Source organism: Ranitomeya variabilis, chromosome 3 (assembly GCF_051348905.1).
Source record: "Ranitomeya variabilis isolate aRanVar5 chromosome 3, aRanVar5.hap1, whole genome shotgun sequence".
Taxonomy (NCBI): Eukaryota; Metazoa; Chordata; class Amphibia; order Anura; family Dendrobatidae; genus Ranitomeya; species Ranitomeya variabilis.
This window is the reverse complement of record NC_135234.1, coordinates 234,339,058-234,357,590: the sequence shown is the minus strand read 5'-3', so window position 1 is coordinate 234,357,590 and position 18,533 is coordinate 234,339,058. Positions and strand designations below refer to the sequence as shown.

At 43.3% G+C, this 18,533-nt stretch overlaps 1 protein-coding gene across 7 annotated transcripts in view; it reads left to right on the top strand.

Moving 5' to 3' along the window:
• The window catches only part of FOXP4 (forkhead box P4), an 86,918-nt gene that overhangs the window by 53,967 nt on the left and 14,418 nt on the right, over positions 1-18,533 (top strand). For 2 of the 7 annotated variants that reach the window (XM_077295263.1, XM_077295264.1), the window contains exons 2-14: positions 1,122-1,307; positions 1,916-2,005; positions 2,090-2,212; positions 8,155-8,241; positions 13,390-13,555; positions 13,912-14,104; positions 14,787-14,894; positions 16,011-16,098; positions 16,224-16,307; positions 16,396-16,597; positions 17,463-17,540; positions 17,959-18,035; positions 18,137-18,238. In XM_077295263.1, the coding sequence (XP_077151378.1) occupies positions 1,137-1,307; positions 1,916-2,005; positions 2,090-2,212; positions 8,155-8,241; positions 13,390-13,555; positions 13,912-14,104; positions 14,787-14,894; positions 16,011-16,098; positions 16,224-16,307; positions 16,396-16,597; positions 17,463-17,540; positions 17,959-18,035; positions 18,137-18,238 (1,569 nt within the window). In that variant the 5' untranslated portion in view covers positions 1,122-1,136. The remainder of the gene's footprint in view (positions 1-1,121; positions 1,308-1,915; positions 2,006-2,089; positions 2,213-8,154; positions 8,242-13,389; positions 13,556-13,911; positions 14,105-14,786; positions 14,895-16,010; positions 16,099-16,223; positions 16,308-16,395; positions 16,598-17,462; positions 17,541-17,958; positions 18,036-18,136; positions 18,239-18,533) is intronic. The other 5 variants (XM_077295268.1, XM_077295269.1, XM_077295266.1 and 2 more) reach the window with 3 other exon arrangements.

The window sequence follows — 18,533 nt, the reverse complement described above, 5'->3', positions numbered from 1 at the left end:
GCTTAAATTAAAGGAGTTTCCCGCACAGTTGTGATCACATAACTAGATTCTCAGTCTCTTCTCTCAATGTTCTATCGAGAGAAGCAGGTAAGAATCCAGTTATCACATACCCACAACTATATAAATTGCAGACATGCAGTCTTGTGATTACCACTCGCATTGTAAATCCAGTAGATTGCACAATGTCACAATTCAGCAACAGAATGCCTGCAGACTCTCCAAACCAGAACCCAACCCACCGCTTTTTTTTTTAAAGTCGGATCTTAATTGAAAATTTTCAAATTTAAGGACATTTACAGAGAAAAAGGGAAAAAAAAACTCCAAAGAAGCCCTTCCAATCTCTTCCCCCAAGACAGTATAAGGCTACTTTCACACTGGCGTTAACTGCAATACGTCGCAATGCATCGTTTTGCCGAAAAACGCATCCTGCAAAAGTGCTTGCAGGATGCGTTTTTTCTGCATTGACTAGCATTTGCGACGCATTGACACACGTTGCAACCGTCGTGCGACGGTTGCGCTGTGTTGTGGCGGACCGTCGGGAGCAAAAAAGTTACATGTAACGTTTTTTGCTCACGACGGTCCGCTTTTTCCGACCGCGCATGCGCGGCCGGAACTCCGCCCCCACCTCCCCACACTTCCCCGCACCTCACAATGGGGCAGCGGATGCGCTGGAAAAATGCATCCGCTGCCCCCATTGTGCGGCGGAGACAACGCTAGCGTCGGGAACGTCGGCCCGACGCACAGCGACGGACCGAGCTCGATGCTAGTGTGAAAGTAGCCTAACAAGTCATATCAAAGTGCAAAAGCTGAACCACAGTTCGATAGAAGGTGCAAATATTGTTGGTTACTGTTAGGAAAGGTAACAAACAGATAAGTACGGGTAGGTTGGAAAAAGCGGCTTGGAAAATCACAAATCACATTTTTCCATTCATTTGCATTTCTCATTCCTAGCAGATTAAAATGGGATCATTTTGGTATTAATAAAGACTGGTTATTAATAATCGAGAACAAATCTTAATTTAAAGTGGTGTTTTATGTCCTCCCTTGTTATGTAAATATTTGCAGGAAACAGTAATATTTGTGTACTGTACACATGACTGATATCTCGCTGTCTTACACAGGCTGTGGAAAACGTCATGATGGTGGAATCTGCATCTGAATCGATTCGATCAACTCCAACCAGTCAAAACGGAGTTGGCAGTATTCCTAACCAGTCAGATGGAGGTGGTGCAAGGGAAGGCAGCGCCAGTGGGGAGACTAATGGAGAGTTAAGCACAGCAGAGCTCCTGCATTTCCAGCAGCAACAGGTAAAAGGAAACAAGACAATTTTTTTTAAAAAAAATTGCATCATTTTGTGTTCACTTTTTTTTTTTTTGCATGGGGAAAACTAACATAACTGGGGTGGAGATCGATGGAAAACAAGCAGGTGGGAATGTGTATATAAATGATGATGCACTTGGTGTGAGCAGTCATCCAGTGCTGACAGGGTCCCTTTAAATATTCCAATCCTCCCTATTCCAGTGCTGCTCGGAGCCAATCCTGTAGTGATTAAGTCACTTCATTAATTCACGTGACCGCTGCAGCCAATCACAGGTCTCTGTAGTCACGTGTCATAAATGCCAACTAGACTTCTGAGGACAATGACTAGATGCAGTAGTCACATAAATGATGGATGTGACTTAATTGCTGGAGGATCCATTAATGAAAACGTTTGAATAAGTGAGCAATTCTTCATTTTACACTTTTTATTGGTATTTTGAAAAGGAGGTACTTGGAGAAATTATATAAACCGATCAAATACTCTTGGCCTCCAAATGGCAATGACACTTTGGGAGGAGCAAAAGCCAGAACAGATGAGAAACTGCATGATTTCAGAATCCTTGTCTTCTATGTTCTTCTATCGTTCTTCCTGTAGGCTCTACAGATGGCGCGGCAGCTTTTGCTCCAGCAGGCGACGGGACTGAGCACTCCTAGCAGTGCAGAGAACAAGCAGCCTTCAGTACAGGTGAGACCATAGCACGGGTTAGAAGAGAAGCCATGTCTTCTGATAAGGGTATAACAATCTTATTGATCTGCTTCTTTACCACAGGTCCCAGTTTCAGTCGCTATGATGTCTCCACAGATGATCACGCAGCAACAGATGCAGCAGATATTGTCTCCGGCCCAACTTCAGGCTGTCATGCAACAGCAGCAAGCTCTAATGTTACAGCAGGTAAGGTAGGAAGTAGGAATTATAGCTTGGCATCTGTTAACAGGCAGAAAGAATTCATACAAAAATGCCAGTGTAATGATCACGGGGAGAACACTACAAATGCTTGATCTTACTTTTCACTTTCGTAAGGCTACGTTCCCACCTTGCAGTTTTTTTTTACCTATTATTTAAATTAAGTTACTTGCGTTTATTAACATGCGTTAATATTAAGTTTATAGCGTTGTTTTTTTTTGTCTCTTGTTGGTGTGTCATGCTTTAAATAAAGCTTCTTTGTTTTTTGATACTTCATTGTATTTGGCTTTGACAAAACTTTACTGATGGGGCTCACTCACACTTAAAAGTCGGATTGCATTCAGACCAATGTGATTCAGTGCATACTCATCTGCAATTTTTTTTCAGCTCAGATCGAGATCGGACTGAAAAAAATCGCCAATGCAAGTCAATGGGTGCGAGAAAAAAATCGCACAGCATACAGACCATGCGTGTACCTTTCGATTTTTACTCATCCATCTCCTAGAAAACCCGACATTTCATCAGCCAAGTAAAGTAAAATCACAGCATGACGAATCAGAATAGAATAGATCGAATATATATATATATATATATATATATATATATATATATATATATATATATATATATATATATATATATACAGTATGTCCGTAAAGTCATGGTGCACTTTTGACCAGTCACATGATCTATTTATAGTTTACATTTTGGCGCCCTTTCTCTGGCCCAATCATATCAGACCTGTTTATGAGGAGAGATAACAAGAACCAATCAAACAACACAAACTCATTTAAGCTGTTGCTGAGCCCCTAGTCAGATTAACCCCTGATAAATTGAACTCTGATTAATACACTGCCAGGTCTGTGACATCATGCAGCCACAAGCTTATGCCAGCTGTGGGGTTTTCCATGCCAGTCGAGATGTGGACGGTACAGAGGAAAGTTCAGTGTGTTCTGTGGCTCGCTAAATTCAAATCCGTGACCAAAGTGCTACGTGAATATCGGCGCATTTATAACAAAGCGCCACCACATAGGAATAACATTACTCGGTGGGATAAGCAGTTAAAGGAAGCTGGCAGTTTGGTGGAGAAGCCCCGTTCTGGTAAGCCATCAGTCAGTGACAAATCTATATAGGCTATACGGGATAGCTACCTAAGGAGCCCTAAAAAATCTGTACCTGCGTGTGCTCGACAATTACACTTAAGCAAGACTACAGTTCATAAGGTGTTAAAGAAACGTCTCTGTTTTACGGGGAACAAATTGCGGCTGTTACTCGCTAGACCCAAACGATGCGTGTTTGCTACAGGTATGCTTCATAAGATCAACAATGATGCAAGATTGTTGCAAAAGATTGTGTTTAGCGATGAGGCGACCTTCCATATCTGTGGACATGTTCATCGCCATAACGTCCGAATATGGGCTGCTGAACATCCTCATGCCTACGTTGAGTACGAACGTAATACCCCTAAAGTGAACGTGTGTGGCCTGATGCATGATAAGGTAATGAGCCCATTTTTTTTCGCGGAGCGGTCTGTGACAGCAAACACGTATCTTGACATGTTGGAATTGTCTGCAGTGCCACAATTTCCAGAAGGTGTCATCTTTCAACAGGACAGCGCTCCACACTACGCCGCCATTGTTCATGAGTTTCTGGATAGAACATTCCCCCGGCGGTGGATAGGCAGGGGTTCTGTCAAGACATCTGTAGGGTTTTTTTTAATTGTTTTATTTTGATTGGGGCGAAAGGGGGGTGATTTGAACTTTTATATTTTTTTTATATTTTTAAACACGTTTTTTTTTTTCATTTTGGCATGCTTCAATAGCCTCCATGGGAGGCTAGAAGCATCCACTACTCGATCGCCTGTGCTACATAGAGGTGATGCACAGATCACCTCTATGCAGCAGAATTACAGGCTTACTATGAGCGCTGTTATGATCCGGTGACCCTGGAGCCGCATGAGACAATCTCTGGAGTAGGTGGTACCTGTACTGACCGCAATCCTAATACTGACACCGCAACTAGAAGTAGCCGTGGGATGTGCCTAACCAGGCCTAGACACCTCGACACAGCCGGAGGACTAAATACCCCTAAAGATGGAAATGGGAAATCCTATCTTGCCTCAGAGCAGAGCCCCAAAGGATAGGCAGCCCCCCACAAATACTGACTGTGAGTTTAAGAGGAAATACGTACACAGGCAGAAAAGACAGAGTTTAGCAAAAGAGTCACTTCTAGCTAAATAGAAAAGGATAGGACAGAGTTCTAAGCGGTCAGTATTAAAACACTAGAAAAACCCACAGCAGAATATACAATATACTACATCTAACTAAAGACATAGGATGTATATCTGCATCTCCAGAGAAACCAGCATGATAGAAAAATCAAAACAAAGTCTAAGCTGGACAAAAACACAATAGATTGCACTGCACATAAAAGCACACTGCATGCGTGCTACAGAGAACCAAAACAAGACACTTATCTTAGCTGAAATGACAGCAGGGCAAGTGGAGCCAGACAGAGATGCAATCCCTCCAAGATACAATGGACAACTGGCAGGGATTGATGGATCCTACAAACCTAAATACCTAATAGAGCTGCAATAAGCAGAAACACCTGCCCGGCCTATAATCCAGAGACCACTGCACTACCACTAACAACCACTGGAGGGAGCCCAAGAGCAGAATTCACAACAGAGCGCCGACCACAGGGTGGCGATCAAAGCAATCTGCCATCAACAGCCATAGAGGTGTCGAGGAGACCTCTGGTTGTGATGACAACGCACCGATGACCCCCAATCACGTGACTGGGGTCAGCGGTGCACGTACTTCCGGCCGCGCGACCGGCAGCGCTTGTTAAATGCCGCTGCCAGCGTTTGACAGTGGCATTTAATTAGTTAATGGGCGCGGGCGGATCGCGATTCCACTCGTGCCCATTGCGGGAACACGTCAGCTGTTGAAAACAGCTGACATGTCGCGGCTTTGAGGTGGGCTCACCGCCGTGTGTGGCAAGAACTTCACTCTCGTTTTGATGTTTGTAGGGCAACAAATGGAGCCTACATCGAACTGCACTGAATAGGTATGAAACTGGGAGAGTTTTTCTTTTATTTGGAGCAGATTTCACATTTCTATAGTTTTTTGTTGCTTTCCAGTGACTGGTGAAAAGTGCACCATGAGTTTACGGACACACTGTATGTATGTATGTATATATATATACACTGCTCCCACATCCTAGATATCACTGAATGAAATTTTCCAGTTGTAAATCGTTATTCATTTTATAGTAGAATGTGTTGAGAACAATAAAACCTAAAAATGATCAACTAAAATCACAACTAATATCCCACGGAGGTCTGGAGTTAAAATGAGTCTCAAAATCAAAGTGGAAAATGAAGTTACAGGCTGATCCAACTTCAGTGGAAATGCCTCAAGACAAGGAAATGATGCTCAGTAGTGTTTGTGGCCTCCGTGTGCCTGTATGATCTCCCTACAACGCCTGGGCATGCTCTTGATGAGGAGGTGGATGGTCTGCTGAGGGATCTCCTCCCAGACCTGGACTAAAGCATCCGCCAACTCCTGGACAGTCTGTGGTGCAACGTGACATTGGTGGATGGTGCGAGACATGATGTCCCAGATGTGTTCAATCGGATTCAGATCTGGGGAACTGGCGAGCCAGTCCATAGCTTCAATGTCTTCATCTTGCAGGAACTGCTGACACACTCCAGCCACATGAGGTCTGGCATTGTCCTGCATTAGGAGGAACCCAGGGCCAACTGCACCAGCATGTGGTCTCAAAAGAGGTCTGAGGATCTCATCTCAGTACTTAATGGCAGTCAGGCTACCTCTTACGAGCACATGGAGGGCTGTGCGGCCCTCCAAAGAAATGCCACCCCACAGCATTAATGACCCACTGCCAAACTGGTCATTCTGAAGGATGTTGCAGGCAGCAGATCGCTCTCCACGGCGTCTCCAGACTGTCACGTCTTTCACATGTGCTCAGTGTGAACCAGTGGCGAATTTGCCAATCCTGGTGTTCTGTGGCAAATTCCAAGCGTCCTGCACGGTGTTGGGCTGTGAGCACAACCCCCATCTGTGGATGTCGGGCACTCAGACCATCCTCTTGGTGTTGGTTTCTAACCGTTTGTGCAGACACATGCACATTTGTGGCCTGCTGGAGGTCATTTGGCAGGGCTCTGGCAGTGCTCTTCCTGTTCCTCCTTGCACAAAGTCTGAGGTAGCGGTCCTGCTGCTGGGTGCTGCCCTCATACGGCCTCCTCCACGTCTCCTGGTGTACTGGCCTGTCTCCTGGTAGCGCTTCCAGTCTCTGGACACTACGCTAACAGACACAGCAAACCTTCTTGCCACAGCTCACATTGATGTGCCATCCTGGATGAGCTGCACTAACTGAGCCACTTGTGTGGGTTGTAGAGTGCGTCTCATGCTACCACGAGTGTGAAAGCACAACCAACATTCAAAAGTGACCAAAACATCAGCCAGAAAGCATTGGTACTGAGATGTGGTCTGTGGTCCCCACCTGCAGAACCACTCCTTTATTGAGTGTGTCTTGATAATTGCCAATAATTTCCATCTGTTGTCTATTCCATTTGCACAACAGCATGTGAAACTGATTGTCAAACAGTGTTGCTTCCTAAGTGGACAGTTTGATTTCACAGAAGTTTGATTTACTTGGATATATATATATATATATATATATATATATATATATATATATATATATATATATATATATATATATAGCCCTTATTCACATCTACATCACTTTTACATATAGTAAAGTTTTAATGCTAGAGGTTAGGACCGTCCCGAATAGGGTCACCTTGATGTGGTGGGATGGCTTTTACATTTTTAGCTCAAAATTATGTTAACTAAGCACCCTATATCATTTCCGTGCATTATTGTTATTTAATTATTTACTGCAGGGTATTTGCTCACTTTGATTTTATCTTAGGTTTTGTCTGTTTAGTGGCCAGTGTGAATATGCGTCTACACGCTGTATGTACACCAACTTATATTCCAGTTCATCTCTTTAGGTTTTTTGTTTGTTTCCTTATATGGTTCTGGCAGCAAACAATAAAAAGGTTCAGAATATGGCAAAAACATCTTTTTTCTAAAACATAAATCTTTATACTCACCTCACCGTCCTGACTCTTTACTGTCACCTGTCCCGGCCTCCCTGCATCTTCTGATCCCCCGCTGTTCACAATAGAATCCCTGTGCGCAAAAGTGACGGTGCACAACATCATGACACCGAGATCTTTTATGTGCTTGCGCAGAAGCCTTCTGAGCTTAAAGAAAGCCAGATGATTCCAGCGGCGGGGGATCAGACGAGGACCAGACGGGTGGCAGTGAGTAGGTAGTGGCGAGAGAAGTACGTATAAGGATTTTTTAATTACAAGAATGAAAATAATATTTTTCAAAAATTTTGCCAAATTTTATGATATTTTTTAATGAATAAATGCAAATCCTATTGACCTAAATTTACCAAACAAAATCTCTAAATCCCTGGGATTGAGAGGAGTATTCTAGAGTGGCATATACAGACTTGTATACCATACAATGCTCCTCTGGGAAATTAAATATGCAAATAGATTCTTCAAAGATGAAGAGGACAGGAAGTCTAGTACCACATAATAGGTATAGCAACCCTAAAAGTCCATGTCGACCCTTTAACGAGAATTGCAACATGACCAATTAAACCAGACACTCTACTGCAGACATGTGTTTCGGGGTGTTTACTCCTCATCAGTGGAAAGCTGGAAATCTGGATTTGATGGTGAGGGGTTAAATGGACAATTAGAAGTGACATCAGTGGATTATAGAATGATTACCGTATACATTTTAATACTTAGCATGGGGATAAGAAGTTTCCAGTCACTGCTTCCTAGTAGTTATTCTGCTTTCTTTTTCTTTTGGCAGCTTCAGGAATATTACAAGAAGCAGCAAGAACAGCTACACCTCCAGTTAATTTCCCAGCAACATGCAGGGAAACAGCAGCCTAAAGAGGTGAGCAGCAGCCAAGTCCTTTGTGTTCCTAATTCTGATCCGTCCATTATTCCAAATGAATTATTTTTCCACAAGTCCAGATGACCATGGGTGTCTGGTGGCATTAGACCCTATGATGAGATCAGGACCTTGTTGACTGTAAACAAAAGCATAGGAGCCAACCCCCCTGCTGTGTTCTCCATGAAAAAAACCCCAAACAGATACATCCAGTGCCGTTGCAGAGGTATCTATTCGGGCTCTCCCAGAGCTCATGTCCCATGTGAGTTCTGTAGCCAATCAACTGCTGCTAATGGATTGCAGTCAGCAGCCACATAGCATAGTCCCTGTAGTGCAGTGATCACTGCAACAGTGCCGGAGGTATCTGGATTTTTTTTAAAGGTTTTTTTTTTCCATCGGCATTTAAGATGTGATTGTCCAAGTACTGGACATCCCCTTTAATGCATTGCAGGCAGTTAAATGTGCAGTTTAATCACACCATTTTGCAACTAGGAATTTACCACTGCCGATTCCACTGTGGTAGGTGTGCAGGTATTCTTAAAGGGGTTATCAGTCTAAAATTAAAAGTCTGCAGTCACTCTGTGTGGCTGCAGACTTGTCACTACTCTCAGTGCACGCACTGTGCACTGCGAGGATTCCCTGGAGGTCAGGTAGGCGATTTGCATACTCCCGGGCAGAATTCGTCTAGTGGGCGCAGCCCCTCTCAATACATTTGTATGGAGTGACGCTGCGCCCACTAGACAGGTTCTGACCATGACTAAGGCACTCTAGCTGAAACGCGTTGTTTTTTTCTGTAGTGATACACTATGTCATGCTGACATGTTGGACTTTTAATATCTACTGTATAATTGTCTAAGGGGTACTTCCGTCTGTCTGTCTCAGATATTCATTGGTCGCGGCCTCTGTCACGGAAATCCAACTCGCTGATTGGTCGTGGCAAAACAGCCACGACCAATCAGCGACGGGCAAAGTCCGGCGCCAAAATGGCCGATCCGTCCTCTCCGCAGTCAGTGCCCGCTCCATTATCCCCTCCAGTCAGCGCTCACGCAGGGTTAATGGCAGCGCTAATGGACCGCGTTATGCCGCTGTGTAATGCACTCCATTAACGCTGCTATTAACCCTGTGTGACCAAATTTTTACTATTGATGCTGCCTATGCAACATCAATAGTAAAAAGATCTAATGTTAAAAAAAATAAAAAATCATTATATACTCACCTTCCGCCTCCTTTCCCGCTCCTCGCGACGCTCCGGTGACCGCTCCATGCAAGCGGCAGGTTCCGGTGCTAAGGATGGTATGCGAGAAGGACCTGCCATGACGTCACGGTCATGTGACCACGACGTCATCACAAGTCCTGCGCTCATACCAAACCTGCGGCAGGTTCCGGTGCTAAGGATGGTATGCGACAAGGACCTGCCATGACGTCACGGTCATGTGACCGCGACGTCATCACAGGTCCTGCGCTCATACCAACCCTGGGACCGGAAGCTGCCGCGTGCACCGCACACAGGGCCAGGACTTCAACGGGCCTTCGGAAGGTGAGTATATGTTTATTTCAAGTCTGTATACTACGTGGCTCTGTGCTGTATACTCCGTCGCTGTGCAATATACTACGTGTCTGGGCCATATACTACGTAGCTGGGCAATATACTACGTCGCTGGGCAATATACTACGTGGCTGGGTAATATACTACGTGGCTGGGCAATATACTACGTGGCTGGGCAATATACTACGTGGCTGGGCAATATACTACGTGGCTGGGCAATATACTACGTGGCTGGGCAATATACTACGTGACTGGGCAATATACGTGGCTGAGCAATATACTACGTGGCTGGGCAATATACTACGTGGCTGGGCAGTATACTACGTCACTGGGCAATATACTACGTGGCTGGGCAATATACTACGTGGCTGGGCAATATACTACGTGACTGGGCAATATACTACGTGGCTGGGCAATATACTTCGTGGCTGGGCAATATACTATGTGGACATGAATATTCTAGAATACCCGATGCGTTAGAATCGGGCCACCATCTAGTGCTTAAATAAATGTGAAGTTTTATACTTACCTGTTTTTCCATCACAATTGTTTCGGGGCTGCTGGTAGTTCACAATTGTTTGTGCAAAATATAAATTTATTTATTTCACAGCATTCCTATATGCCAATAATACAGCCATAGCTCACCATCCCCTCTATACAATAGACTGTATGATGGTCAGTATTAACTGTGAGCGTTAACTCTTTTCCTGCTTAATGTAGAAAAATGCAAAATGTCTTTACTGACTATTGCTTCAGTATAATTAAACTCTTGGACAATTCCTCAAAGAAAGCCACTTAAAGGGAACCTGTCACCCCCAAAATGGAAGATGAGCTAAGCCCACCAGCATCAGGGGCTTATCTACAGCATTCTGTAATGCTGTAGATAAGCCCCCGATGTATCCTGAAAGATGAGAAAAAGAGGTTAGATTATACTCACCCAGGGGCGTTCCCGCTGCGGTCCGGTCCGATGGGCGTCGCGGTCCGGGGGCCTTCCATCTTCTTACGATGACATTCTCTTCTTGTATTCACGCTGCCGCTCCAGCGCAGGCGTACTTTGTCTGTGCTGTTGAGGGCAGAGCAAAGTACTGCAGTGCGCAGGCTTCGGGAGGTGTCAGGAGAGGTCAGAGAGGCCCGGTGCCTGCGCACTGCAGTACTTTGCTCTGCCCTCGACAAAGTCCGCCTGCGCTGCAGCGTGAAGACAAGAAGAGGACGTCATCCTATGAAGATGGGAGGCCCCGGACCGCGACGCCCATCGGATCGCACCGCCCCCCAGGTGAGTATAATATAACCTCTTTTTCTCATCTTTCAGGTTACATCGGGGGCTTATCTACAGCATTACAGAATGTTGTAGATAAGCCCCTGATGCTGGTGGGCTTAGCTCATCTTCGATTTTGGGGGTGACAGGTTCCCTTTAACCCCTTAATGACCGCCAATACGTCTTTTAATTGACCTGAGACATAAGAGAATAGCGTCCCCATACAGGTGACAATCCAGCAGCCGTCAGTTGTGCACTATAGCTGACAACTTGCTGCATTAGCCACGATCAGTATTTGCACTGTCCAAATCTGTTTAACCCCTTAGATGCTGCTGTCAAAAGTGACTACATCATTATAAATGGCTAACAGAGTGTGGGGGGTTCCTATTTATCCCAATTGGTGCCCTCAGATCATGGTTGTGTGGTCCTGATGTTTGCCATGGCAATTCACTACCAAATAGCGGCCTTAGAGTTTGCTGGCTGTTGTAACCTGTTCAGAAGTTAGAGACATTTAGGTGGTAAAAATCGACTTTTTCATTTCTTGTCATACCACTTTGCATTAATTCCTGAAAAGCACCTGAAGGGTTAATAAAATACCTGACAGCAGTTTTCAGTATGTGAGGGGGTGCTGTTTTTAAAATGGTATAACTTTTGGGGGTTTCCCAATATATCGGACCACTAAAGGCACTTCAAACATGGATAAGTCCCTAAAAAAAATAAATTTTGTAAATTTCCTTGAAAAAATAAAAAATTACTGCTACATTTTTAAACCTCCTAAAATGCTAACAAACTAAAATAACATTTTACAAATGGTGCTGATGTAAAGCAGACATGTGGGAAATATTAGTTATTAATGTTTTGCTGTGGTATGACTATCTGGATTAAAGGGATAATCATTCAAAGTGTGAAAATTGCTAATTTTTTAACATTTTTCTCAAATTTCTGATATTTTTTATAAATAAACACAAAACATATCGACCTAAATTTAGCATTATCATAAAAAATAATGTGTCACGAGAAAACAGTCTCAAAATCACTGGGATTTGTTGAAGTATTCCGGAGTTATTACCACATAAAGTGACACTGGTCAGATTTCAAAAATTTGGCTCCATCACTAAGGGGTTAATAATCTGATCTCCCAGGTTTTCTGCAATGACTCCTTTTAAACACAAACTTTCAAAAGTGTCTCAAGCAACAAAGTATCACCCAACCTGATGGTGAGAAGACAAATGGCCCTTCCTCAGGGCGGAGATATACAATATGGATACATTTGGGGAAAAAAGAGACTGCTAGTGGATTTCTGCTTCTTTAACCTATTGCACACCATCCATAGACTTTAATCATCTGGACAGTCCTTTTTTTTACTCTTTAGTGACATTCTGAAATGCGACTGCTTAGGATCGCAACTATATATGATTGTGTAGCTACAGATGTTGGGTTTTTGCTGCCAGAGACAGAGTTCCCACCGAGAAGGCAGAGTTAGTTTATTACCGTCTCTGCCCTTTCTATAGCTGTATATTCAGTAATGGGAAGCGCTGACGGTGCGTCCTCCTCCATACACAGCTGTCATGTGATCGCTGTGTACAGAGAGTTATCAGGAGCTGCAGGGTCATAGGAGACCCAGACAGCTCTGCAAAATAAATCCAATATATAAAAAATACTTTTTACAAAATTTAAGTACATTTTCAAATGTATTTTAGTGGTCCTGTGTGGTCATGAAAAATAAGTGATTCACCCTGTATTAGAAGAAAAAAAATATGACGGTGAGCTAATTTACGGCGGTAAATGGCTTGGTCTTAAACTGGTTTAATAGATCTACTTAGCCAATGCATTCCTGGAGAGTTCTATCAATCTGGGTAGTCACCTGTCATTTATTTGCAATTAACCCTTTATTTTGTTACGTTCTAAGTAGCAAAAATGTTCACAGTGATAGGTGCTGTGTAATAATGTTCTACCACGTAGGCCGATGTATGGAGGCGATGGTGAGCTGCTGACTCTTAGTATAAAGCAGAGGTAGTGGTCATATTTTGGCAGCATCCATTCAATCCTCTTAGCTACAGTATATCATAAGGAAAGCAAAGTGCATTGTATTTCCCAAACACAATGTCCATATGTCAGACTATGTGCACTGACCTGCTTCTATGCAGATTTTGTGTCCTCTGCTTTCTTGTTCTATAGATCATTCTTCTGATCTTCTTCTCTGAATGTACTACATTTAACTCGTGTTCCTCACTGTACGAAGGACTGCCTGCTCTGTGCACAGCCCTCTGAATCCCTGCCTGCTTCCCATATGTTGGCATAGCATTGTACTGTATAAACCCTTGTTATTGCTCATGTAATTCTTCCCAAGATATCTGATTTCCAGGCACCACTGGGGAATAAACAGCTAGCATTCCAACAACAGCTATTACAGATGCAGCAGCTACAACAGCAGCACTTGTTAAATCTACAGAGACAGAGCCTGGTAGGACTGCAGCCAGGCCAAGGACAAGTGACATTGTCAGGCCTGCCACAAGGTTAGTAGTAATAACTGGATGCATATAATGAAAAAATGGGTATTATATTTGGCAGAATGTTTTTACACTCTTGTGAACACAAAAGCCTGCAATGTCCAATGCGATGTGCAAAGCAGGAAAGGACTATTTGTAAGGTCACTCACATAGCACTTGGTCAGTATGTTGGCATTGATATTTATAAGCCAAAATTTCGAGTGAATCCAAAACACAGAAGAAGTGTGAATCTTTCCTTAAGTTGAATTCCTGGATTTAATCTTCACATACTAGTACAAAATACAGCCATGTGAAAGCGACCTAAAGATAGGAAGCCTTGGCCTTGAGTGTTTCCTAACATATGATTTTGGAATCTCCACTAGCGGTGTCTCCATCAGATCTCCAGCAGCTGTTGAAGGAGATGAGTAACAACCAAGAGGATTCCAACAAACAAGATCCTGCCGAACTGAGCAGCACAATTTCTACCTCATTCTCAAGCAACAAGATGTCTCCTCCCACAATTCACCCTTCTTTACCTAATGGTCAAAGTGCCATGCAGAATCCACGGCGGGACAGGTAATGGCAAGCTGCTAATTAAATAGCAGCTAAAGCAGTAGAACATGTCCACTGTTTTTTGATATATCTTTATCCAAGAAGTATCGTTTCTCCTAGCGGAGATTGACATGCTAAGCATGCCAAGATGAGGAGACTTAAAGCCGCAATGCTCCTCTGGGAAACCAATGATGTTGTTCAAAAGTACAACTTGTCCCGCAAAAAATAAGCCCTCACATGGCCATATTGACGGAAAAATAAAAAAGTTATGGCTCTGGGAAGGAGGGAAGCGAAAAACGAAAACGCAAAAATGGAAAAGGGCAAGGTCTTGAAGGGTTTAATTGTCCTCATCTTGGCATGCTTAGCATGTCAATCTCCGCAAAGAGAAACGATACTTGGATATCGGTTGGACGCCTCTCACACAGCCAAACCAGATCTCCACTTTGCACTGACGAGGGGCAGTACCCCGAAACAGTGTCTGCAAATTGAGATTCTGGTTTGGCTATTATCCTAAGTCAGTCATGTGACAAGGCTCGTTAAAGGGTCGATATTGACTTGTAGGATTGCTACTTCCAATAGGTGGCACTAGAGTTCTAGTTCTCTTCCTCTCTGAAAAGACAATTTGCATAATTTGATATATCTTTGTAACTTTTCATGCATTATTTTTATGTATAATTATTATTGTATACCTTATTTCTACCCACAGCTCTTCACATTATGAGGTGCCTCCTAGTTCACACCCACTATATGGACATGGTGAATGTCGGTGGCCCGGCTGTGAGGCCTTATGTGAAGATATGGGACAATTTATCAAGTTAGTATGAAAAGTTACTTATTTAAAGAGAATTTTCAAACAATCATGCTTGATTATATTGTTAAAGGGCTATTCTCAAGTTGTGCCTTGAGCAGCATAGAGCTTTCCAGTCTCCTAACTTCCTTGTTGCTGGAGGAAGGACACTCTTCCTTGAGTGACAGTTCTGGTTTGGTGCAGTAGCTTTGTCCTACTGCTGAGCTTATGCTACATAAATGGTCTGTCAGTGCTTGTTCTGAATTCTAGACTGTTATCACTGTATTTTCATAGAGAGGCAACAGGTGAACAAGTGCGGAATTCAAGTGAAAACTGCAGGAGTGTGGATTGTGATTTTGCAGGACTGATAACAGGTCAGGAGATGAACAGCTAACTGCTGTATAAAAATCCATGGAGAAATGATTGGGATCTCATGAGTTATGTCCTCAGCCTGGTGCACAACTACTGCCCATACTTGACCAGGCTCTGGTGGCTGATCTCCTTTATAACATGCATGTACACTATGTAACATAAAAGCTTTCATAGCAGGAGAATGACAGCAGATAAAAAAAAGTTAACTTGCTTATTTTATTTGCCTACTGTCTAGCTAAAGCAATTTCATCACATGAAAATACCCCTTTAATGTGAATTGCCTTCTTTATTCCATATTGTTGTATGGCTTACAGTGCACCAGATACACATCCACACATGTGTAATAAAAATTCTGTAATTTGCTCCTTAGCAACAGACTACAAACATGTTGTCACCTTGGACTGTTACTAAGCAAGATACAGCGTGAAGTCTGTCGCTGAGGAGCAAATGAGAGCAGTAGATTCTTATTTGGGAAGTCTTGGGAACATGAAGCTACATTGTGAAATCTAAGAACATCGGCCATGTCTTCTCATCCATATTATGGCTCCAAGTCCTGTCACAGACACAGGTTTCATTACTCAAACTATCTGTATCATAGAATTATATGACGCTGTAAGTTCAGGCCACGAGACGTGTATACGGAGAATATTTGGGGCTGTAGTTTTAATCTTTGCCAATTCTAAACTGAATTATGATGGGTAAAGCTTTACATTGGAGTGCACCACTTCTACTTGGCGTCTCTTATGATATCATCTTTTGTGTGGTATGAAGGCATCTTAATACAGAACATGCGCTGGATGATCGCAGCACAGCCCAGTGCCGGGTACAGATGCAGGTGGTCCAGCAGCTGGAGATACAGGTAAATGGCAGAGAAATCCATTGTCCTCTAGTGTATCATTTTTTTCCCCCAAGAATCTTTAGCAGTCATTTTCTGTATGGCCATACTGTCACATTTTTTACGATCATATATAATTTTCATGTTAGCTGGCAAAAGAGAGTGAACGATTACAAGCAATGATGACACATCTGCACATGAGACCATCAGAACCAAAGCCCTTCAATCAACCAGTAAGTCCGTCTGAACCATTGTCCCATTCCCTCTCCTCTTCTAGCTGGGTGCTCACGTTCTTAAATTTCCAATGTTTTTTTTTTCCAGCTCAATTTGGTCTCCAGTGCAACACACACCAAAATGTCTCCAGACAACTACCCAGATGGCTTACCTCAACCTCCAACCTCTGCAACCGCCCCCATCACTCCCATGAGAGCAGGTACTTCGGTGATCAGCTCGTCAAGTCTACCTAGCATGGGTCCTGTACGGAGAAGGATAGTGGATAAGTTCTGTACTCCAATATCTTCAGGTGAATGCCGCTTACTTGAAGCCTTCAGTGTCGCACAGTTTCTTAGCATTTCCATTACATTTTTTGCTGTGCTCTAAGTTGTATATTGTCTGCTATTTGTCGAGCATTCAGAAAGCTCGTGTATGTCTTCCTTGTACTTAGTATATCGTAAGCATAGACTCATTTCTGTTTGCTTTGATGTGTGAACTCTATGAACCCCCAGGAAATAGCCTTCTGAATCTACAAATAGAAGATGGGAGGTTTCACAATAATACTTAAAGCACACTTCTAACCACAAAAGCTAAGATTTCAGTTTCAATTGTAGTTGACCCCAATCTCTTACACCCCCATTACCACCTTCCGCACACATCTATCCTTCCTGATCCCTCCATAGACAGAGCGCTCACTCTACTCCAGTGTTCTTTATGAGACAGACGCTACTTGACTCCTCTGGCGGCAGCTTATCTAACCGAGAACAAAAGGATTTGAAGTTCAGAATTGGGCATGCGAAATCCTTCTCTCTCTGTCGGGGAAGAGTCGGATGCTCCCATGCACATTAGACTGTTGGCCGAGCCTGCTAATATCGCTGGGATGGTCAACGTTAGTTTAGTGAGTGTTGAGACCCCTCAGAAGCTGAAATCTGAGCTGTTGTATGAAGGGTATTTGCATGTAAGGGCTGCTTTGTCTGTATTTGAGCCTCCCTGTTACATGGAGGGAAATAGTAGTCACCAGTGAATTTATTTCCCTGACTATAAGTGACTCTGCAGGGCTGTGTAGTTAGAAATAGACTGCTATCATTAGCTTTTATTCGTAGAGCTCCAACATCAGAGTCAGCATTTTGATAGAAATAAAATTCACTGGGACTAGCTTGTTCCATCCATGTCAGTTCTGCAGGCACAGAAACAGCTGTACAGTGTGAGGACCCCCGCATACATCTCCACATTCCACAGCATTCTGGACCCCGGTAAGTATGACATGGGTGTGGGATATGAACATTGACTACAGTCGAACTGGAATTTTAAAGAGATTATAAAGCACCATCCACGTCCACACAGGAGATGGGAGGCACTGCTGACGTGGTGACCGAGGATCGCTTGCCAGGTCTCCTGCACACCAAGAAGGTATCATGGACCTCTCCTATGTGCATGATGCTTGCTGGGCGTGTATGAGACCTGGTATGTGATCCTCGGACACCACGTCAGCAGCGCCACTCATCTGATGTGGACTGAGAGGTGCTCGATAACCCCTTTAAGGTTGACTGAAAGTGTGCTAATAAGAATAAAATGATGTCCAGAAGAGAACCTTTGTTTCTTACTCTTATTATTCACTATGAACGCTTACAGTATCGACAGTTACAAAGGTGTTTTTCTTTTTCTTTCTAGAGCTTGCTCAGAATCATGAGTTTTATAAAAATGCTGAAGTTCGGCCACCCTTCACATACGCCTCTCTTATCCGACAGGTAAGAGCATGGAGAAGAGCAGTGCAGCTAACGGGGATTAGGACGCTAACGTCTGTAAGCATACTTGAAATACTTATCTCTTCTATCACGCATCTTCACAGGCTATTCTAGATACACCAGACCGGCAGCTGACTTTGAATGAGATCTACAATTGGTTCACTCGCATGTTTGCCTATTTCAGAAGAAACACAGCCACGTGGAAGGTAAGTGAAAAAGTCAAGCTCATACGTGTATGCATGAAGTTTATCTATGATTAATGTACGTTTTTATATATAAAATACAATTAATTCTTTGCCCCTTTTTAATAACTGCTGCTAAGAAATTCTTTACTTGTAGTTTGTGAGTTGCAGTAAAATCGCAGTATTGATGCAACCTCAATATTTTTCTATAATGCACAAGATGTCTGCCTTGTAATGATACCATGATGTGTAAGTGACCAAATGTAGCCCTAGATTGAACCTATCTGCATGTAAGAGCCTGTACATGGAGGTGCACCGT